Raw genomic sequence first — 24,438 nt, forward strand, 5'->3', positions numbered from 1 at the left:
TACAGAGTGCCAATAAACCTCAAAGGCACTGCAAATCACATAATATTAACGGCTTTTCACACACACAAGTGAATGCATGCATACTTAGTCAACAGCCATGCAGGTCACACTGAGGGTGGCCGTGAAAACAACATCAACACTGTTACAAATATGCGCCACACTGTGAACCCACACCAAACAAGAATGACAAACACATTTCGGGAAAGCATCCATACCGTAACACAACATAAACACAACAGAACAAATACCCAGAACCCGTTGCGGCACTAACTCTTCCGGGGAGCTACAATATACACCCCCCTTGCCGACACCCCACTCAGGGCAAGTATGTCCCAAATTCCAAGCTATTGTTTTGAGGTATGTTAAAAAAAATAATGCACTTTGTGACTTCAATAATAAATATGGCAGTGCCATGTTGGCATTTTTGTTCCATAACTCGAGTTGATTTCTTTTGGAAAAACCGTGTCACATTGTTTAATGCATCCAGCGGGGCATCACAACAAAATGAGGCATAATAATGTGTTAATTCCACGACTGTATATATCGGAATATCGGCAAAAAAGCCTTTATCTGACATCTCTAGCTAAAACCTCCACTACTGACGTAGCAAGCACAGAAGATGGCGGTCTATCATATACCTACTTCTTTCTTTCTTAGTTTATTTGGAACATGAACATACTTACAACATAATACATCAGACAATTTCACATCACATCATGTCCGAAAAGGAGTAGGAAAAAGCAAAGCTTATTTAATCCTAACCCATTCCCACGTCAGAGCGCCCACAAATATATACATTCATTTACTGACCTTTTTTATAGTAAAATAGTAAAATAAAATCCGTGAATGAGTAATACAACAGTTTTGTAATATGTAATTAATTAATTCAGTCATTAACATACTGAAATGAAGAATATCTTATTTTCAATAAGGTTGAAAGTGTTTCTAATAATTCTTCTTCTTTGTACTTTGTAAGCACTATTAATTTGAACGGCCTCTTAAACTGGATCATATCAGTTTAATTTACAATGTTTAACTTCTTTACTTAATCCATTCCATAATTTAATTCCACATACTGATATGCTAAAGGTTTTAAGTGTTGTACGTGCATACAAATGTTTTAAATTAGATTTTCCGCAAAGGTTATATGGGGATAGGTTGATCGGCAACACTAAATTGGCCCTATTGTGTGAATGTGAGTGTGAATGTTGTCTGTCTATCTAAGTTGGCCCTGCGATGAGGTGGCGACTTGTCCAGGGTGTACCCCGCCTTCCGCCCGATTGTAGCTGAGATAGGCGCCAGCGCCCCCAAAAAGGGAATAAGCGGTAGAAAATGGATGGATGGGTTATATTTCTCCTCTTTAGTTGAGAAGAATTGTTGTACATTCTTTGGTAGCAGGTTATAAATTTGCTTTGTACATCATTTTAGCTGTTTGCAATTTTACCAAATCATCAAGCTTTAATATTTTTGACTCAATAAATAAAGGGTTTTTATGTTCTCCATCAGGGTATCTGCAGGTTTCAGCAAGTCAAATTTAAGACTTTTTAAGACCTTTTTTTTTTTATAGCTCGGTTGGTAGAGTGGCCGTGCGAGCAACTTGAGGGTTGCAGGTTCGATTCCCGCTTTCGCCATCCTAGTCACTGCCGTTGTGTCCTTGGGCAAGACACTTTACCCACCTGCTCCCAGTGCCACCCACACTGGTTTAAATGTAACTTAGATATTGGGTTTTTCACTATGTAAAGCGCTTTGAGTCGCTAGAGAAAAGCGCTATATAAATATAATTCACACATTCACACCTTGAATGAAATTTAAGACCGAAAAAAATAATAAAAAATCTATAAATATAAGCGATGGTTGGGGATCCCACTGTACTACAACCTCAATGACAATCAGTCAATTTTACTTTTTGTATGTTTATTAATAAACAAACTGATAAGCACCACTCTGCCAAACAACTTATCAAAAATCTTGAGATCCAAAAACTTTGACATCCAAAACAAACAAACCAACACCAACACCAACGCCAGTAAAAACATAATAACCGAGGTGAGGGGTAAAAATAAATTACATTTGGTCAATAATAGTGCAATAATAGTGCAAAACAGTATTATAACATCAACAACAAAACATGGACATCCAGTTGTTTCTTATTCGTGCTGTGATTCAGTGTTTCATCGAACATTAACACATGCGAGGTGCTAATCCGTGTCTCGTAATATATGCTGTTTTATCCTTTCCGCAGGAAAATGTATTAGCAACCTGAGAATCAGGAGACATCACACGAAAAAGATCGCCGATCCCGTCATTTGAGGTGTAGGATTGATGTTTCACCACAGTGTGCAAGATCCGTAACACCTCCGATTTTAATGTTGCTTTCCCGCCGAAGATCAGTGTCAGGTCAGCGCTGCTAGCGGCAGTTGTTAATAGCTTCCCACGCAAAACTGAGAGATGCCCAGTGTTTGTTTTTGGCTCTCTGCCGCGATTTTATGCTTACCGCACTGCACGTGCAATTCGACCGCTCTGATTCCCATGGTGCCAAGTTTGAAATCCCTCTTACAAAGTATGCACCTGACCTCCTCGGGATTGGCAACAGGCTTAAAGGGGAACATTATCACAATTTCAAAATGGTTGAAAATAATAAAAATCAGTTCCCAGTGGCTTGTTTTATTTTTCAAAGTTTTTTTCAAAATTTTAAACCTCCCGGAATATACCTAAAAAAAGCTTTAAAGTTCTTAATTTTCGCTATTTGCAAAGCGACTGTCCATTTCCCTGTGACGTCACACAGTGCTGCCAATGTAAACAAACAATGGGAATACCACAGCAAGATATAGCGACATTAGCTCGGATTCAGACTCGGATTTCAGCGACTTAAGCGATTCAACAGATTACGCATGTATTGAAACAGATGGTTGGAGTATGAAAGTATTGAAGAAGAAACTGAAGCTATTGAGCGAATAGCTATTGACGCTATTCATAGCCATAGCATGGCCGAATAGCTGCGTTAGCATCGCCGGTAAAATGTGCGGACCAAACGATCAGGACTTTCGCATCTTTTGACACTGGAGCAACTTAAATCCGTCGATTGGTAAGTGTTTGTTTTGCATTAAATGTGGGTGGAAGGAAACGTAATATAGTTGCAAATGCATCTACAGGTTATCCATACATCTCTGTGCCATGTCTGCTTTAGCACCGCCGGTAAATACCATGTTAGCATCGATTAGCGTAGCATGTTAGCATCGATTAGCTGGCAGTCAACATCAACAAAACTCACCTTTGTGATTTTGTTGACTATCGTTGCAAATGCATCTGCAGGTTATCCATACATCTCTGTGCCATGTCTGCCTTAGCATCGCCGGTCAAATGTGGAGACACTCTGGCACATTCAATGGGGTCTGGCGGCAGACACTTTCGCATCTTGGGGCCAGTGGTGCAACTTGAATCCCTCCCTGTTAGTGTTGTTACACCCTCCGACAACACACCTTCGAGGCATGATGTCTCCAAGGTTCCAAAAAATAGTCAAAAAAACGGAAAATAACAGAGCTGAGACCCGGTGTTTGTAATGTGTTGAAAATGAAAATGGCGGCTGTGTTACCTCGGCGACGTCACATTCTGACGTCATCGCCTCCAGCCCGATAAACAGAAAGGCGTTTAATTCGCCAAAATTCACCCATTTAGAGTTCGGGAATCGGTTAAAAAAATAGATGGTCTTTTTTCTGCACCATCAAGGTATATATTGACGCTTACATAGGTCTGGTGATAATGTTCCCCTTTAAGCCAGCTTTCAAACCGGCTGTCCTCCAGCCAACGCTCGCAAAACTAGCATTTCCCCATGCTGACTGAAAGGCGGGACGCGAGGAAGAAAGGAAGGAGTCTGCGCGCGACTGACACTGAAATCACTTACTTTTACTCAAAGACGTGCCTTAACTTTTAAAAGACGTGCCCAGAAAAAAAATAAAAAAAACTGGCCCGACAATTTATGACCATTGAGTACTGAATTTAAGACCATCTAAGGAATTTCTAAGAAATGTAATACTTTTTAAGGCCTTAATTTTAGATACAAGAATTTAAGACTTTTTAAAGGGGAACATTATCAGCAGACCTATGTAAGCGTCAATATATACCTTGATGGTGCAGAAAAAAGACCATCTATTTTTTTAACCGATTTCCGAACTCTAAATGGGTGAATTTTGGCGTATTAAACGCCTTTCTGTTTATCTCGCTGGAGGCGATGACGTCAGAATGTGACGTCGCCGAGGTAACACACCTACCATTTTCATTTTCAACACATTACAAACACCGGGTCTCAGCTCTGTTATTTTCCGTTTTTTTGATTATTTTTTGGAACCTTGGAGACATCATGCCTCGACGGTGTGTTGTCGGAGGGTGTAACAACACTAACAGGGAGGGATTCAAGTTGCACCACTGGCCCGAAGATGCGAAAGTGTCTGCCGCCAGACCCCACTGAATGTGCTGGAGTGTCTCCACATTTTACCGGCGATGGCACAGAGATGTATGGATAACCTGCAGATGCATTTGCAACGATAGTCAACGAAATCACAAAGGTGAGTTTTGTTGATGTTGACTGCCAGCTAATCGATGCTAACATGCTACGCTAATCGACGCTAACATGCTATTTACCGGCGGTGCTAAAGCAGACATGGCACAGAGATGCATGGATAACCTGCAGATGAATTTTTGCACCGATAAAGTCAACGAAATCACAAAGGTGAGTTTTGTTGATGTTGACTGCCAGCTAATCGATGCTAACATGCTACGCTAATCGACGCTAACATGCTATTTACCGGCGGTGCTAAAGCAGACATGGCACAGAGATGTATGGATAACCTGTAGATGCATTTGCAACTATATTACGTTTCCTTCCACCCACTTTTAATGCGAAAAAAAAACCACTTACCAATCGACGGATTTAAGTTGCTCCAGTGTCAAAAGATGCGAAAGTCCTGATCGTTTGGTCCGCACATTTTACCGGCGATGCTAACGCAGCTATTCGGCCATGCTGTGGCTATGAATAGCGTCAATAGCTATTCGCTCAATAGCTTCAGTTTCTCATTCAATATTTTCATACTCCAACCATCTGTTTCAATACATGCGTAATCTGTTGAATCGCTTAAATCGCTGAAATCCGAGTTTGAATCCGAGCTAATGTCACTATATCTTGCTGTGGTATTCCCATTGTTTGTTTACATTGGCAGCACTGTGTGACGTCACAGGGAAATGGCCAGTGTTTTCGCAGAGAGCCGAAAATAAGGCACTTTAAAGCTTTATTTAGGGATATTCCGAGACCGGTAACATTTTGAAAAAAACTTCAAAAAATACAACAAGCCACTGGGAACTGATTTTTATTGTTTTTAACCCTTTTGAAATTGTGATAATGTTCCCCTTTAAGGATCCACGGATACTCTGTCTATATCCAACATTATGTATTATTCAAAAAAATCTTTTTTGTAACACATTTAACGAATGTAGTGCACATTTGTAGTTGTTTCCCCATATTTCTGCACAATAACTCAGATATGGTAACACTAGCGAGCAGTAGAGAATATAAATGTATTTCATATAAAAAAAAAATTCATTACCTTTTCTACAGACCAGTGACACCAAGGTTGATGATCCTCGCTTACAGAGGTCTTCCACACAATGATACTTCCTGTGTTGTCCGCTGAGAACATCCTGTGCCCTTTGAAGAAAAAAAAAACATTAGACCCGACACAGATTAGCGACATTAGAGCACTCAAACACCTTCTGCGTCAAAACAAATGGTGTTGATAAAACTGCCGTGGGACTCGAACTCCTGCAAGAGTTGCCCGTTGACGTCTTCCACGTCCAGCCGCCACAGGCGCAGCACGCCGTCGTAGCCACCGCTGACCGCTAGATTCTGGGCCGCTGGGTGGTACTGGGCCGAGTACACAAACGAAGGGTGTGGGAGAACTTTCCGGGCAGTTGGTAGAAGGTCCTCCACATTCCACTCCCTGCAGGGGACACAGATACTGTATTTCTTTATGTGGACATCAATGTTTAATAAAATAAACTAGAAAATTCCCAGAGGAAATTTTGCCAGGCCTGCTATCTGTGCCCTGGACCTCGTCCAGAAGCCGCCATAATTTGAAGATGGTGCAGAGTGTCTGAATCTGAGAGTTTTAGGTGTAGCTGTACAAAATGAGCTACATAGGTAGCCTAAAACCTTAGCATGTGCACATCAAAAGGCTAAGCCTTAGCATGTGTGCTAACAATGGCATGACAATTATAAAAATTATAGTTTCAATCTCCAGGATATGTGGAACATGTTGAATCGGTTGAAGAATGTGGAAATGGTGGAAGTTTCAAAAATGGGCCATTCCTTTTAAATGGGAAAAAATGTGCTGGGTAACCTAGAATTCTGGGTAATCGGGGAATTTGTCAACGAAAAGCCTGCGATTTCCGAATAGGCTGAACAGTTTGAAGTAGGGATGCTTTGAATCGGATGAAAAATGTGGAAGGTGTAGTCGACAGAAAAAAGGGTGAAAAAAGGGTTTGAGGAAAAAAAGGAATTCTGGGAATTTTTTTTAACTCGGAAAAATTATAGTTTGAATCTCCAGGATGTGTGGAATATGTTCAATCGGTTGAAAAATGTGTAAATGGTGGAAGTTTGTAAAATGGCCAGTTCATTTTGAATGGGAAAAAAAATGTCCCGGAATACCTGGATTCTGGGAAATCTGGGAATTTGTCAAGGGAAAGCCCGCGATTCCCGAATAGGCTGATGAAAAATGTGGAAGAAGTAGTCGACAGAAAAACGGGTTAAAAAAGGGTTTGGGAAAAAAAAGGATTTCTGGGAATTCCTGGAAAAAAATTTTAACTTGGAAAAATTATAGTTTGAATCTTCAGGATATGTGAAATATGTTCAATCGGTTGAAAAATGTGGAAATGGTTGAAGTTTGAAAAATGGCCAGTTCATTTTGAATGGGAAAAAATGTCCCGGAATACCTGGAATTCTGGGAAATCTGGGAATTTTTCAAGGGAAAGCCCACGATTCCCAAATAGGCTAAACATTTTGAAGTTGGGACGCTTTGAATCTGATGAAAAATGTGGAAGGAGTAGTCGACAGAAAAAAGGGTGAAAAAAGGGTTTGAGAAAAAAAAGGAATTCTGGGAATTTCTGTAATTTTTTTTAACTTGGAAAAATTATAGTTTGAATATCCAGGATATGTGGAATATGTTCAATCGGTTGAAAAATGTGGAAATGGTGGAAGTTTGAAAAATGGCCTGAACATTTTAAATGGGGAAAAAAAAGTCCCGGAAAACCTGGAATTCTGGGAATTTGTCAGGGGAAAGCCCGCGATTCCCAAATAGGCTGAACAGTTTGAATTTGGAACGCTTTGGATCGGATGAAAAATGTGGAAGGAGTAGTGAACAGAAAAAAGGGTGAAAAAAGAGTTTGGGGGAAAAAATGATTTCCGGGAATTCCTGGAATTTTTTTTTAACTTGGAAAAATTATGGTTTGAATCTCCAGGATATGTAGAATATCTTCACTCGGTTGAAAAATGTGGAAATGGTGGAAGTTTGAAAAAATGGCCAGTTCATTTTGAATGGGAAAAAATGCCCCGGAGAAAATGTAATTCTGGGAAATCTGGGAATTTGTCAAGGGAAAGCTCGCTATTCCCGAAGAGGCTGAACAGTTGGAAGTTGGAACACTTTGAATCGGATGAAAAATGTGGAAGGAGTAGTCCATAGAAAAAAGGGTGAAAAAAGGGTGAAAAAAGGGTTTGAGAAAAAAAAGGAATTCTGGGAATTCCTGGAAATTTTTTTAACTTGGAAAAATTATACTTTGAATCCTCAGGACATTTGGAATATATTCAATCGGTTGAAAAATGTGGAAATGGCGGAAGTTTGAAAAATGGCCAGTTCATTTTGAATTGGAAAAAATGTCCCGGAAAACCTGGAATTCTGGGAACTTGTCTAGGGAAAGCCCGCGATCCCGAATAGGCTGAAAAGTTTGAAGTTGGAACGCTTTGAATCGGATGAAAAATGTGGAAGGAGTAGTCGACAGAAAAAAGGGTGAAAAAAGGATTTCTGGGAATTCCTGGAAATTTTTTGAAGTTGGAAAAATTATAGTTTGAATCTCTAGGATTTGTGGAATGTATTGAATTGGTTGAAAAATGTGCAAGTTTGAAAAATGGCTAATTAATTTTGAATGGGAAAAAAATGTCCCGGAAAACCTGGAATTCTGGGAATTTGTCAAGGGAAAGCTCGCGATTCCCGAATAGGCTGAACAGTTTGAATTTGGGACGCTTTGAATCGGATGAAAAATGTGGAAGGTGTAGTTGACAGAAAAAAGGATTTCTGGGAATTCCTGGAAATTTTTTGAAGTTGGAAAAATTATAGTTTGAATCTCTAGGATTTGTGGAATATATTGAATTGGTTGAAAAATGTGAAAGTTTGAAAAATGGCCAATTCATTTTGAATGGGAAAAAATGTCCCGGAAAACTTGTATATTCTGGGAAATCTGGGAACTTGTCAAAGGAAAGCCCGCGATTCCCGAATAGGCTGAACAGTTTGAAGTTGGGACGCTTTGAATCGGATGAAAAATGTGGAAGGAGTAGTCGACAGAAAAAAGGGTGAAAAAAGGGTTTGAGGAAAAAAGGATATCTGTGAATTCCTATACATTTTTTGAAGTTGGAAAAATTATAGTTTGAATCTCTAGGATTCGTGGAATATATTGAATTGGTTGAAAAATGTGCAAGTGTGAAAAATGGCCAATTCATTTTTAACGGGAAAAAATGTCCTGGAAAAATTGTATATTCTGGGAAATCTGGGAACTTGTCAAAGGAAAGCCCGCGATTCCCAAATAGGCTGAACAGTTTGAAGTTGGGACGCTTTGAATCGGATGAAAAATGTGGAAGGAGTAGTCGACAGAAAAAAGGGTGAAAAAAGGGTTTGAGGAAAAAAGGATTTCTGTGAATTCCTATAAATTTTTTGAAGTTGGAAAAATTATAGTTTGAATCTCTAGGATTTGTGGAATATATTGAATTGGTTGAAAAATGTGCAAGTGTGAAAAATGGCTAATTAAATTTGAATGGGAAAAAATGTCCCGGAAAACTTGTATATTCTGGGAAATCTGGGAACTTGTCAAAGGAAAGCCCGCGATTCCCGAATAGGCTGAACCATTTGAAGTTGGGACGCTTTGGATCGGATGAAAAATGTGGAAGGAGTAGTCACAGAAAAAAGTAGGCTGAACAGTTTGAAATTGGGACGCTTTGAATCGGATGAAAAATGTGGAAGGAGTAGTCGACAGAAAAAAAGAGTGAAAATAGGATTTCTGGGAATTACTGGAAATTTTTTTAAGTTGGGAAAATTAATATTTGAATCTCTAGGATTTGTGGAATATATTGAATTGGTTGAAAAATGTGCAAGTTTGAAAAATGGCTAATTCATTTTGAATGGGAAAAAAATGTCCCGGAAAACCTGGAATTCTGGGAATTTGTCAAGGGAAAGCCCGGGATTCCCGAATAGGCTGAAGAGTTGGAAGTTGGGACGCTTTGAATGGGATGAAAAATGTGGAAGTAGTCGACAGAAAAAAGGGTGAAAAAAAGGTTTGAGGAAAAAAGGATTTCTGTGAATTCCTATAAATTTTTTGAAGTTGGAAAAATTATAGTTTGAATCTCTAGGATTTGTGGAATATATTGAATTGGTTGAAAAATGTGCAAGTGTGAAAAATGGCTAATTAATTTTGAATGGGAGAAAATGTCCCGGAAAACTTGTATATTCTGGGAAATCTGGGAACTTGTCAAAGGAAAGCCCGCGATTCCCAAATAGGCTGAACCATTTGAAGTTGGGACGCTTTGAATCGGATGAAAAATGTGGAAGGAGTAGTCACAGAAAAAAGTAGGCTGAACAGTTTGAAATTGGGACGCTTTGAATCGGATGAAAAATGTGGAAGGAGTAGTCGACAGAAAAAAGGGTGAAAATAGGATTTCTGGGAATTACTGGAAATTTTTTTAAGTTGGGAAAATTAATATTTGAATCTCTAGGATTTGTGGAATATATTGAATTGGTTGAAAAATGTGCAAGTGTGAAAAATGGCTAATTAATTTTGAATGGGAAAAAATGTCCCGGAAAACCTGGAATTCTGGGAAATCTGGGAATTTGTCAAGGAAAAGCCCGCGATTCCCGAATAGGCTGAACCATTTGAAATTGGGACGCTTTGAATCGGATGAAAAATGTGGAAGGAGTAGTCGACAGAAAAAAAGAGTGAAAATAGGATTTCTGGGAATTACTGGAAATTTTTTTAAGTTGGGAAAATTAATATTTGAATCTCTAGGATTTGTGGAATGTATTGAATTGGTTGAAAAATGTGCAAGTTTGAAAAATGGCTAATTCATTTTGAATTGGAAAAAAATGTCCCGGAAAACCTGGAATTCTGGGAATTTCTCAAGGGAAAGCCCGGGATTCCCGAATAGGCTGAAGAGTTGGAAGTTGGGACGCTTTGAATCGGATGAAAAATGTGGAAGTAGTCGACAGAAAAAAGGGTGAAAAAAAGGTTTGAGGAAAAAAGGATTTCTGTGAATTCCTATACATTTTTTGAAGTTGGAAAAATTATAGTTTGAATCTCTAGGATATGTGGAATATATTGAATTGGTTGAAAAATGTGCAAGTGTGAAAAATGGCTGATTAAATTTGAATGGGAAAAAATGTCCCGGAAAACTTGTATATTCTGGGAAATCTGGGAACTTGTCAAAGGAAAGCCCGCGATTCCCGAATAGGCTGAACCATTTGAAGTTGGGACGCTTTGAATCGGATGAAAAATGTGGAAGGAGTAGTCACAGAAAAAAGTAGGCTGAACAGTTTGAAATTGGGACGCTTTGAATCGGATGAAAAATGTGGAAGGAGTAGTCGACAGAAAAAAAGAGTGAAAATAGGATTTCTGGGAATTACTGGAAATTTTTTTAAGTTGGGAAAATTAATATTTGAATCTCTAGGATTTGTGGAATATATTGAATTGGTTGAAAAATGTGCAAGTTTGAAAAATGGCTAATTCATTTTGAATGGGAAAAAAATGTCCCGGAAAACCTGGAATTCTGGGAATTTGTCAAGGGAAAGCCCGGGATTCCCGAATAGGCTGAAGAGTTGGAAGTTGGGACGCTTTGAATTGGATGAAAAATGTGGAAGGAGTAGTCGACAGAAAAAAGGGTGAAAAAAAGGTTTGGGGGAAAAAAGGATTTCTGGGAATTCCTGGATTTTTTTTTAACTTGGAAAAATTATAGTTTGAATCCCCAGGATATGTGGAATATGTTCAATCGGTTGAAAAATGTGGAAATGGTGGAAGATTGAAAAATGGCCAGTTCATTTTGAATGGGAAAAAATGTCCCGGAAAACCTGGAATTCTGGGAATTTGTCAGGGGAAAGCCTGCGATTCCCAAATAGGCTGAACAGTTTGAAGTAGGGATGCTTTGAATCGGATGAAAAATTTGGAAGGAGTAGTCGACAGAAAAAAGGGTGAAAAAAGGGTTTGAGGAAAAAAGGATTTCTGTGAATTTCTATACATTTTTGGAAATTGGAAAAATTATAGTTTGACTCTCTAGGATTTGTGGAATATATTGAATTGGTTGAAAAATGCGCTAGTTTGAAAAATGGCTAATTAATTTTGAATGGGAAAAAAATGTTCCGGGATACCTGGAATTCTGGGAATTTGTCAAGGGAAAGATCGCGATTCCCGAATAGGCTGAACAGTTTGAAGTGGGGATGCTTTGAATCGAATGAAAAATTTGGAAGGAGTAGTCGACAGAAAAAAGGGTTTGAGGAAAAAAGGATTTCTGTGAATTTCTATAAATTTTTGGAAATTGGAAAAATTATAGTTTGACTCTCTAGGATTTGTGGAATATATTGAATTGGTTGAAAAATGCGCTAGTTTGAAAAATGGCTAATTAATTTTGAATGGGAAAAAAATGTTCCGGGATACCTGGAATTCTGGGAATTTGTCAAGGGAAAGATTGCGATTCCCGAATAGGCTGAACAGTTTGAAGTGGGGATGCTTTGAATCGAATGAAAAATTTGGAAGGAGTAGTCGACAGAAAGAAGGGTTTGAGGAAAAAAGGATTTCTGTGAATTTCTATAAATTTTTGGAAATTGGAAAAATTATAGTTTGACTCTCTAGGATTTGTGGAATATATTGAATTGGTTGAAAAATGCGCTAGTTTGAAAAATGGCTAATTAATTTTGAATGGGAAAAAAATGTTCCGGGATACCTGGAATTCTGGGAATTTGTCAAGGGAAAGATTGCGATTCCCGAATAGGCTGAACAGTTTGAAGTGGGGATGCTTTGAATCGAATGAAAAATTTGGAAGGAGTAGTCGACAGAAAAAAGGGTTTGAGGAAAAAAGGATTTCTGTGAATTTCTATAAATTTTTGGAAATTGGAAAAATTATAGTTTGAATCTCTAGGATTTGTGGAATATATTGAATTGGTTGAAAAACGTGCTAGTTTGAAAAATGGCTAATTAATTTTGAATGGGAAAAAAATGTTCCGGGATACCTGGAATTCTGGGAATTTGTCAAGGGAAAGATCGCGATTCCCGAATAGGCTGAACAGTTTGAAGTTGGGACGCTTTGAATCAGATGAAAAATGTGGAAGGTGTAGTCGACAGAAAAAATAATTTCTGGGAATTCCTATACATTTTTTGAAGTTGGAAAAAATATAGTTTGAATCTCTAAGATTTGTGGAATATATTGAATTGGTTGAAAAATGTGCAAGTTTAAAAAATGGCTAATTAATTTTGAATGGGAAAAAATGTCCCGGAAAACCTGGAATTCTGGAAAATCTGGGAATTTGTCAAGGGAAAGCCCGCAATTCCCAAATAGGCTGAACAGTTTGAAGTTGGGACGCTTTGAATCGGATGAAAAATGTGGAAGGAGTAGTCACAGAAAAAAGTAGGCTGAACAGTTTGAAATTGGGACGCTTTGAATCGGATGAAAAATGTGGAAGGAGTAGTCGACAGAAAAAAGGGTGAAAATAAGATTTCTGGGAATTACTGGACATTTTTTTAAGTTGGGAAAATTAATATTTGAATCTCTAGGATTTGTGGAATATATTGAATTGGTTGAAAAATATGCAAGTTTGAAAAATGGCTAATTCATTTTGAATGGGAAAAAATGTCCCGGAAAACCTGGAATTCTGGGAATTTGTCAAGGGAAAGCCCGGGATTCCCGAATAGGCTGAACAGTTTGAATTTGGAACGCTTTGAATTGGATGAAAAATGTGGAAGGAGTAGTCGACAGAAAAAAGGGTGAAAAAAAGGTTTGGGGGAAAAAAGGATTTCTGGGAATTCCTGGATTTTTTTTTAACTTGGAAAAATTATAGTTTGAATCCCCAGGATATGTGGAATATGTTCAATCGGTTGAAAAATGTGGAAATGGTGGAAGATTGAAAAATGGCCAGTTCATTTTGAATGGGAAAAAATGTCCCGGAAAACCTGGAATTCTGGGAATTTGTCAGGGGAAAGCCTGCGATTCCCAAATAGGCTGAACAGTTTGAAGTAGGGATGCTTTGAATCGGATGAAAAATTTGGAAGGAGTAGTCGACAGAAAAAAGGGTGAAAAAAGGGTTTGACGAAAAAAAGATTTCTGTGAATTTCTATAAATTTTTGGAAATTGGAAAAATTATAGTTTGACTCTCTAGGATTTGTGGAATATATTGAATTGGTTGAAAAATGTGCAAGTTTGAAAAATGGCTAATTAATTTTGAATGGGAAAAAAATGTCCCGGAAAACCTGGAATTCTGGGAATTTGTCAAGGGAAAGATCGCGATTCCCGAATAGGCTGAACAGTTTGAAGTTGGGCGGCTTTGAATCGGATGAAAAATGTGGAAGGTGTATTGACAGAAAAAAGGATTTCTGGGAATTCCTGGAAATTTTTTGAAGTTGGAAAAATTATAGTTTGAATCTGTACAATTTGTGGAATATATTGAATTGGTTGAAAAATGTGCAAGTGTGAAAAATGGCCAATTCATTTTGAATGGGAAAAAATGTCCCGGAAAACTTGTATATTCTGGGAAATCTGGGAACTTGTCAAAGGAAAGCCCGCGATTCCCGAATAGGCTGAACCGTTTGAAGTTGGGACGCTTTGAATCGGATGAAAAATGTGGAAGGAGTAGTCACAGAAAAAAGTAGGCTGAACAGTTTGAAATTGGGACGCTTTGAATCGGATGAAAAATGTGGAAGGAGTAGTCGACAGAAAAAAGGGTGAAAATAGGATTTCTGGGAATTACTGGAAATTTTTTTAAGTTGGGAAAATTAATATTTGAATCTCTAGGATTTGTGGAATATATTGAATTGGTTGAAAAATGTGCAAGTTTGAAAAATGGCTAATTCATTTTGAATGGGAAAAAATGTCCCGGAAAACCTGGAATTCTGGGAATTTGTCAAGGGAAAGCCCGGGATTCCCGAATAGGCTGAACCATTTGAAGTTGGGACGCTTTGAATCGGATGAAAAATGTGGAAGTAGTCGACAGAAAAAAGGGTGAAAAAAAGGTTTGAGGAAAAAAGGATTTCTGTGAATTCCTATAAATTTTTTGAAGTTGGAAAAAATATAATTTGAATCTCTAAGATTCGTGGAATATAATGAATTGGTTGAAAAATGTGAAAGTTTGAAAAATGGCCAATTCATTTTGAATGGGAAAAAATGTCCCGGAAAACTTGTATATTCTGTGAAATCTGGGAATTTGTCAAAGGAAAGCCCGCGATTCCCGAATAGGCTGAACAGTTTGAAGTTGGGACGCTTTGAATCGGATGAAAAATGTGGAAGGAGTAGTCACAGAAAAAAGGGTGAAAAAATGATTTTTTGACATTTTTGAACTTGGAAAAATTATAGTTTGAACCTCCAGGATACTTATGTTCAATCGGTTGAAAATGTATGTAATGTTGAAAGGTAATGGTAGCCATTACCTCCCTGCTTGGCACTTAGCATCAAGGGTTGGAATTGGGGATTAAATCACCAAAAAAGGTCCCGGGCGTGGCCACCGCTGCTGCTCACTGCTCCCCTCACCTCCCAGGGGGTGAAAAAGTCAAATGCAGAGAATAATTTCGCCACCTCTAGTGTGTTTGTGACAATCATTGGTACTTTAACTTCATAATAGAATAATTGTGGTGTAAAAAACTAGCATTCACACAATTAATAAACAATATATTTGTACAAAAAATTAAACACCCGACCATTTTTGTATGACTGTTACTCTCTGAGGCGTACCCTGTCACTATAGGAGGACATATGTAAGCACGTACATCACAATTCTAGCACTTTCCACGCATTTTTTGACTCCAAAAGGTGACAGTTGCTACAATTTAAACACAGGTGGTGGTTGTGCTGGCCCCTAGTGGCGCTACACAGAACAGCGGTTAGGAGAAATGACCTGACGGTTCCATCAGAGGAGGTTGACAAAAGGCGTGTATCGTCGGAGGTCCAGCAGAGCTCGTAGACGATCTTTAAATGACCGCTGAAGGCAGTCAAGACTTTCCCGGAAGGGATCTCAAACACTGGAAGAGGAAAGAACACCTGGTAGTGCAAATGTTGGTGTTTTTGTCGGAGGGGGGGAGGACATGCTGCTCACCCACGACAGGGAAAGTATCTCGGTCGGCACAAGCAGCAGCCAGTAAAGTCCCGGCGTGAGAGAAGAGCACGCTCATGCATCCTATCCGACCGCCACGGAAGGCCAGCATGGACTTGTTGGGGATCCGGCAGACCTATTTTATTTTTTCAACAAAAAGAATTCAAACCACAGACTGCCGTGGACGTGACATATTCCTGAGATGTACCTGTCCGGGAAGTCTGCTCCATTTCAACACCTCCGGCTTGTCGTCCAAGTGCGGCGTCGACGTCCTCTTGGCGGCGCCTTCCTGCAGCTCGCTGTAGGTCGTGCTGCCTCGCTCCTCCTGCAGGGCCATCATGGAGCGGATGCTGGGGTCCACCTGGGGGACAGTGGACCAGATTTCACATTAGTGAGCAGCCTTTGAGAAAATAAGATAAGCGGTAGAAGATGGATGGATGGATTATTACACAGAGAAAAAGTTGTATACACATGTGTTATACATCAGTCTCATAGTAATAACAGTTGTAAAGTGGCTTGGGCATTTTATATACGCCATTTTGAGACTCTAATGCAGGGGTCGGCAACCTTTTTGACTGAGAGAGCCAAGAAGCCAAATATTTTAAAATGTATTTCCCTAAGAGCCATATAATGGGTTTTTTTGTAACACTGAACACAACTAAACGCGTGCATTTTTAAGTAAGACCAACATCTCCAGAGTATAATAGGTCTCTTATTCTTTGTAATAAAATGTTTATTCTGAAGCTAACTGTGGAGGGGGCGTGGTCCGCGAGCCTGCAGCAAAGCGGGATGCTGCCAGGACCGGCCTCGAAATCAGCGACAAATGCGTAGATGGCCCACCTGGGCCTTTTTTATCTAATCACCTGTCGCTCTGTTATAAGCAGCAGCCAGGAGGAGGGACAGGGTTGGGGCTGGAGCCAGAGCGCGAGTGAGGACGAAAGAGAAAAAGACAATTGCTGAAAAGCAACTGAGAGACTAATTGAAAAAAAAAAACAATATTTTACCCTAAAACCGGCTCTCATGTCGGTGCTTGGTGGTCTGAAGAACCCCCAGGAGGGCAAGCCCAACACTAACCAATAATAAATAAATTACTTTTTACCATTAACGCAACTTCTTGAACATAAAAATGCATGAGAATGTTTTATATTTTGAATGTTATTTTTAACACTATGATTACAAGTGGTATTATTCATTACTTATCATGTCCAGCAATGTCAGCTCAGATTTATCCGAGAGCCAGATGCAGTCGTCAAAAGAGCCACATCTGGCTCTAGAGCCATAAGTTCCCTACCGATGCTCTAATGCATGGTGAATGTAATGCAGTTGTTGTATTGAAGTGGGAATAGCAAACTTCCTGTTGATTTTAGTTGGGGGCGGTCAATGTATGAAATATAGGTCTCAGTGAGACCTACATTGAGGTTTTTGTTTCATGTGTGTATGACAGTCCTAGAGTTTTGTCTGAGCAGAAAGCCGCCATTTTGTGACAACAGCAGCAGCGCAATGGTTCTTTGCGGGCTCATAAAATCCAAACCGGGGTAGTAATTAAAACTCTTTCTTACACTTTTAATCAGAAGGGTTCCTATCTCTATCAATCAATCAATGTTTATTTATATAGCCCTAAATCACAAATGTCTCAAAGGACTGCACAAATCATTACGACTACGACATCCTCGGAAGAACCCACATAAGGGCAAGGAAAACTCACATTCAGTGGGCAAGGAAAACTCACACCCAGTGGGACGCCAGTGACAATGATGACTATGAGAACCTTGGAGAGGACCTCATATGTGGGCAACCCCCCCCTCTAGGGGGACCGAAAGCAATGGATGTCGAGCGGGTCTAAAATGATACTGTGAAAGTTCAATCCATAGTGGCTCCAACACAGCCGCGAGAGTTCCGTTCAAAGTGGATCCAAGACAGCAGCGAGAGTCCCGTCCACAGGAAACCATCTCAAGCGGAGTCGGATTAGCATCGTAGAGATGTCCCAAACCGATACACAGGCGAGCGGTCCATCCTGGGTCCCGACTCTGGACAGCCAGTACTTCCTCCATGGTCATCGGACCGGACCCCCTCCACAAGGGAGGGGGGGAAAGAGGAGAAAAAGAAAAGAAGCGGCAGATCAACTGGTCTAAAAAGGAGGCCTATTTAAAGGCTAGAGTATACAAATGAGTTTTAAGGTGAGACTTAAATGCTTTTACTGAGGTGGCATCTCGAACTGTTACCGGGAGGGCATTCCAGAGTACTGGAGCCCGAACGGAAAACGCTCTATAGCCCGCAGACTTTTTTTGGGCTTTAGGAATCACTAATAAGCCGGAGTCCTTTGAACGCAGATTTCTTGCCGGGACATATGGTACAATACAATCGGCAAGATAGGATGGAGTTAGACCGTGTAGTATTTTATACGTAAGTATTAAATACTTACGCATTTTATATTCTGTGCTTATTTAAAGCCGAAACGACAAACGGCCTCAGAGGAGATAATATTTGAAAAAAAGCGAAATTTTTTTAGCCAACTTTTGTATTGAAGTGGTAATAGCAAACTTCCTGTTGATTTTAGCCGGGGGGGTCTGAGTGGATGAAATATAGGTCTAACCGAGACCTGGTTTTTGTTTCATGTTTCTACGAAATTCCTACAGGAAGTTAGAGACAGTTTTGTCTTTGTCTTTGCAGTCTATTCAATTGAATATAAGTTGAAAAAGATTGGCAAATAATTGTCACCGATTCTGTTCATAACTTTTATGGACAGAATTTCTAGGCGCAGTCAAGGCGTTGAGGGGTTCCGGTTTGGTGACCGCGGGATTAGGTCTCTGCTTTTTGCAGATGATGTGGTCCTGATGGCTCCACCTGACCGGGATCTTCAGCTCTCACTGGATCGGTTCGCAGCCGAGTGCGAAGCGACCGGAATGAGAATCAGCACCTCCAAGTCCGAGTCCATGGTTCTTGCCCGGAAAAGGGTGGAATGCCATCTCCGGGTTGGGGAGGAGACCCTGCCCCAAGTGGAGGAGTTCAAGTACCTAGGAGTCTTGTTCACGAGTGGGGGAAGAGTGGATCGTGAGATCGACAGGCGGATCGGTGCGGCGTATTCAGTAATGCGGACGTTGTATCGATCCGTTGTGGTGAAGAAGGAGCTGAGCCGGAAGGCAAAGCTCTCAATTTACCGGTCGATCTACGTTCCCATCCTCACCTATGGTCATGAGCTTTGGGTCATGACCGAAAGGATAAGATCACGGGTACAAGCGGCCCAAATGAGTTTCCTCCGCCTGGTAGCAGAGTTCTTCCTTAGAGATAGGGTGAGAAGCTCTGCCATCCGGGAGGAACTCAAAGTAAAGCCGCTGCTCCTCCACATCGAGAGGAGCCAGATGAGGTGGTTCGGGCATCTGGTCAGGATGCCACCCAAACGCCTCCCTAGGGAGGTGTTTAGGGCACGTCCAACCGGTGGGAGGCCACGGGGAAGACCCAGGACACGTTGGGAACACTATGTCTCCCGGCTGGCCTGGGAACGCCTCGGGATCCCCCGGGAAGAGCTAGACGAAGTGGCTGGGGAGAGGGAAGTCTGGGCTTCCCTGCTTAGGCTGTTGCCCCCGCGACCCGACCTATTTACCATTTACAGAACGTGACAAGTTGACTGCTTTTGGGTTTTGTACTTCACGGTGGAAGAGGTGCGTCTGCCTCACAATACGAAGTTCCTGCAGTCCTGGGTTCAAATCCAGGCTCGGGATCTTTCTGTGTGGAGTTTGCATGTTCTCCCCGCGAATGCGTGGTTTCCCTCCTGGGGATAGGTTGATTGGCAACACTAAATTGGCCCTAGTGTGTGAATGTGAGTGTGAATGTTGTCTGTCTATCTGTGTTGGCCCTGCGATGAGGTGGCGACTTGTCCAGGGTGTACCCTGCCTTCCGCCCGATTGTAGCTGAGATAGGCGCCAGCGCCCCCCGCGACCCCGAAAGGGAATAAGCGGTAGAAAATGGATGGATGGATGGATGGACTTGCAGACAATGATTGTAGGAGAAAACGTCCCAACAGATTTTTTTTAACTGCCAGTACTCACGTGCTGAGGTACATTGATGCCTTTCACCGTGACGTAGAGAGTGGACGCGTATTTGACTCGGGGGTAATGTCGCCACCACTCGACCACCTCAATCGTGCCAGGCTGCCTCCGAGCCCAGGTGGGCGGGCAGTAGAGTTGGAGGCGAAGTTTGCTGCCGGTATTCAGCACGCCATTGGCTCCCACAAGCTGGAAGTTCACAAAAAGGAAATAAGTGGTTATAGAGTGAAGCATTTCAAAGGGTTGGGTATTTTAGTGGACATCGGCAGGCACCTTAAGGAACGCCCACGTAATCTTTCTGAACCCCCTCTCGTTCACGTCAACGTCGACGTTGGCTTTGGCTTCCTCCATACTCAGAAATTCCAGGATCTTGAAGGAAACGCAAACAATTGTTGAATAAAACCTGGGACGTTTCACAGGTGAAGCTGCGTCTGTCACCTCAAAGAAGAGGACCACTTTGGGGCCCTTGGGCTCCTTCTGGACAAAGTGTCTAAAGGGTTCGTTGAAGATGATTTGCTCCTGCCACTCGGGAACGACCGACTTGTTCTTCTTGAAGTCGAAAGGCTGCGTCATGATAGGCAGGATGTGGTCCACGCGGTCCTGTTCGTAAAACGAGGACACGGGGCGGTGGCTGTGGAGAAAACAAAAACTTAACTACCGTGTTTTTCGGACTGTAAGGCGACTTAAAATCCTTTCAAATTCTCGAAACTCCACAGTGCACCTTTTAACCCGGTGCACCTGATTTACGGAACAATTTTGGTTGTGCTAAACAATCTAGAAACTATTTCATTTGGTACATGGTGAAATTATAAGTGTGGCCAGTAGATGGCAGTCACACATAAGAGATAGGTGTAGACTGCGATACGACTCAAGTAAAGAACACCCAAATATTATATGTTCCATTGAAAATATTAAACATTACACACGGCGCTCAAAAATCTACCAAAATGTTTTAGTAGGACTTTGAAGCCGTATCGCTTGAGGGGTTGTACTCTGCTTCAACATAGGAGTATTATTCAATCAATCACTGTTTACTTATATAGCCCTAAATCCCGAGTGTCTCAAAGGGCTGCACAAGCCACGATTATTATGGTTTGTGTATAAGGTAAGACATTGTTTGACGTTTTGTTTGCAATATTACGCAAAACAAACATTTCTCACCTTCTGGTACCTGCTGATCAGTATTTGGGATCTGCATAAGTCCTGAAAATTTGCGCATAACCGCCATCTCTATCTTCTTGTTATGGGACATTGTGATAGCAAAATTACTTGTACTCGTTTTAATTGATGATGTTCTTTGAACGGGTCGCCAAAAGTTGTTTATTGGGCTCAGGAATGTGACACTTAGCAAGAGATCTATTATCTGATCAAGCTCTGTCTCCTGTGTCTTTGATGTAACATGTGGACTATAGTTGACCTGGGCATGTGTTTTTTCCTCTTCCTGACCCCCAACAGAGCTAACTTGGTCCCCTTTCCTGAGTGACCCCCCCCCCCCCCCCCCCTTCTGGGCAAACGACGCCCTCTCCTTCTTCACAGGACTTTGGGTATTCATTCCACTGGCGTACTGTATGTAAATGAGCATGGAGGGTGGGACTTCTGAGAATGTATAATTGTCATGTCTAATTCTAAAGGAGTTAGAACAAGCTGGAACGAACGGATGTGTCGTTCTGGTTTGGTCTCGCTTTGCAAAGCTTGTTATTATTTGTTTGTTACTTTAATCAATCATTTTAAAGCTATTTGTCACTAAAGGATCGTCTTTAAGAAATTTCCACGACAACATTCATCCTCCGCTGTTGCCATTTGTAATATAAGGTAGTGCAAAATTCTTACTTATATCTGTCAGTAAACTCACCATGAAAGCGCTAAAAGTGAGTTTACATTATTCACCCAAGGAACGTTAGTTATTAGAGAGTTCCGGTCGGACGTTTTTTCACGGGACACATTTACGGCGTTGTTATTGTTTCCGGATGAGGAGATGCTGCTCCGTTATTGATTGAAGTCAAGTCCGAATGTCATGAACACAGTTAGCGCCATCTTTTGACAATTCTTCCACTCCTGTCCTTGCACGCTACACCGCTACAACAAAGATGACGGGGGAGAAGACGCTGTCGAAGGTGGGCCACGCAAATAAGACCCGCCCACAAAACGGTACATCCTGAAACGGCTTGAAAACATCATCTATGCAACATTTTGACCAAAGAACCACCAATACATGTGATGTAGACCACAAGGAAGTATTTTACATTTACAAAAACTAAGAAGACCCCCTTAATGCGCCTTATAATCCGGTGCGCCTTTTGTATGAAAATAAACCCGCTCATCGGCAGTCCGTCTTATAATCCAGTGCGCCCTATGATCTGGAAAATACGGTACAGTGGAACCTCGATTTATGAACCACTCTATTTCCAAACGTTTTGGTTTACAAACTTTCAAATGGCACCAAATATGCCTCTGTGTGCAAAGCATGTCTTTTGTGTAAAAACTAGAGATGTCCGATAATATCGGCCGATAAATGCTTTAAAATGTAACATCGGAAATCATCGGTATCGGTTTCAAAATTATCGGTTTAAAAAAAAATAAAATGTATGACTTTTTTTAACGCTGCTGTGTACTCCTGAAGGAATCAATAAAGTACTATCTACACGGAGGTAGGGGGAAGTACAGATCGCCAATAAGCCCTAAAGGCCCTGCCTTTGCATGGCGACCCAGTCACACAATATCTACGGCTTTTCACACACATAAGTGAATGCAACGCATACTTGGTCAACAGCCATACAGGTCACACATAGGGTGGCCGTATAAACAACTAACACGGTTACAAAGATGCGGCACACTGTGAACCCACACCAAAAAAGAATGCCAAATACATTTCGGGAGAACATCCGCACCGTAACACAACATAAACACAACAGAACAAATACCGTATTTTTCGGAGTATGAGTCGCTCCGGAGTATAAGTCGCACCTGCCGAAAATGCATAATAAAGAAGGGAAAAAACATATATAAGTCGCACTGGAGTATAAGTCGCACCTGCCGAAAATGCATAATAAAGAAGGGAAAAAACATATTTAAGTCGAACTGGAGTATAAGTCGCACCTGCCGAAAATGCATAATAAAGAAGGGAAAAAACATATATAAGTCGCACTGGAGTATAAGTCGCATTTTTGGGGAAATTTATTTGACAAAACCCAACACCAAGAATAGACATTTGAAAGGCAATTTAAAATAAATAAAGAATAGTGAACAACAGACTGAATAAGTGTACGTTATATGAGGCATAAATAACCAACTGAGAAGGTGCCTGCTATGTTAACCTAACATATTATGGTAAGAGTCATTCAAATAACTATAACATATTGAACATGCTATACCTTTACCAAACAATCTGTCACTCCTAATCGATAAATCCCATGAAATCTTATACGTCTAGTTTTTACGTGAATGAGCTAAATCATATTATTTGATATTTTACGGTAATGTATTAATAATTTCACACATAAGTTGCTCCCGAGTATAAGTCGAACACCCGGCCAAACTATGAAAAAAACTGTGACTTATAGTCCGAAAAATACGGTACCCAGAACCCTTTGCAGCACAAACTCTTCTGGGACGCTACAATATATATCCCCCGCTACCCCCTACCCCCACCTCAATCCAGCCCACCCCAACCTCCTCATGCTCTCTCAGGGAGAGCATGTCCCAAATTCCAAGCTGCTGTTCTGAGGCATGTAAAAAAAAAAAATGCACTTTGTGACTTCGATAATAAATATGGCAGTGCCATGTTGGCTTTTCTTCCCATAACTTGAGTTGATTTATTTTGGAAAACCTTGTTACATTGTTTAATGCATCCGGCGGGGCATCACAACAAAATTAGGACTAATAATGTGTTCATTCCACGACTGTATATATCGGTATCGGTTGATATCGGAATCGGTAATTGGATACAATCGGGATATCGGCAAAAAAGCCATTATCGGACATCTCTACTTTATATTGACTTCAAAGACTAAACACCTTCACTAAAATATGGACTTTTGTCAAGGCTGAAACCCATTATTCATACCGTATTTCCTTGAATTGCCGTCCGGGTATATAGTATGCGCCTGCCTAGAATTACTGCCGGGTCAAACTCGTTTCGCAAAATAGTTAGCGCATGCTTAGCATTACCGCCGGCTCAGGATTAACGCCGGGTCAAACTCCTTTCGCGAAATATAATTTTTATTAGCGCATGTCTAGAATTTCCGCCGGGTCAAACTCATTTCGCCAAATAATTAGCATATGTCAAAAATTTCCACTGGGTCAAACTCGTCACGTCACGAGTGACACTTCACCTGTCATCATTTTCAAAATGGAGGAGGCTGATTTCAATAATTCGAAATCGCATAAAGGGAAGAAGATTAAGAGCTATTCTGTAGGATTTAAGGTCCAAGCTATTGAATATGCTAAAAAGAACAGTAAGCAGCGATGTTTTATTAATATACCGTAGCTGCGTGTGTCAAATATGAGTCATTAAATGACTCCCGCCTCCTGGTGGTGATCCTTCTTGCGACTACTCGGCTGCAGAAGAAGTGACAACAAGCAGCAAGAGTGAGCAGCGATCGTTTATTTTTTCCTCTCGCTTGCACTTTTAACATGGAGGATTACATATCTAAAATAAAACAGTTTTCTAAACTGGAGTTTCAATCGAAGCTGGGGGTAATAAAAGAAGATCTTAATCGAGACAGAGAGACTTTTAAAACTGAAGAAAGATAAGGAAGACTTCTATAAACAAGTTATTGATGCTTTTGATCCGAAGGAGCTGCGCA

General features: G+C 40.7%; 1 protein-coding gene across 1 annotated transcript in view; it reads right to left on the reverse strand.

Moving 5' to 3' along the window:
• Window positions 1-24,438, reverse strand: part of ahi1 (Abelson helper integration site 1) — a 75,813-nt gene that overhangs the window by 33,263 nt on the left and 18,112 nt on the right. The window contains exons 6-13 of the mRNA XM_061894159.1: window positions 20,072-20,264; window positions 19,907-20,002; window positions 19,637-19,822; window positions 15,799-15,951; window positions 15,594-15,726; window positions 15,396-15,519; window positions 5,761-5,990; window positions 5,598-5,698 (exon numbers count right to left, since the gene is read on the reverse strand). Of these exons, the coding sequence (XP_061750143.1) occupies window positions 5,598-5,698; window positions 5,761-5,990; window positions 15,396-15,519; window positions 15,594-15,726; window positions 15,799-15,951; window positions 19,637-19,822; window positions 19,907-20,002; window positions 20,072-20,264 (1,216 nt within the window). The remainder of the gene's footprint in view (window positions 1-5,597; window positions 5,699-5,760; window positions 5,991-15,395; window positions 15,520-15,593; window positions 15,727-15,798; window positions 15,952-19,636; window positions 19,823-19,906; window positions 20,003-20,071; window positions 20,265-24,438) is intronic.

The sequence above is a fragment of the Nerophis ophidion genome, linkage group LG03 (assembly GCF_033978795.1).
Source record: "Nerophis ophidion isolate RoL-2023_Sa linkage group LG03, RoL_Noph_v1.0, whole genome shotgun sequence".
NCBI lineage: Eukaryota > Metazoa > Chordata > Actinopteri > Syngnathiformes > Syngnathidae > Nerophis > Nerophis ophidion.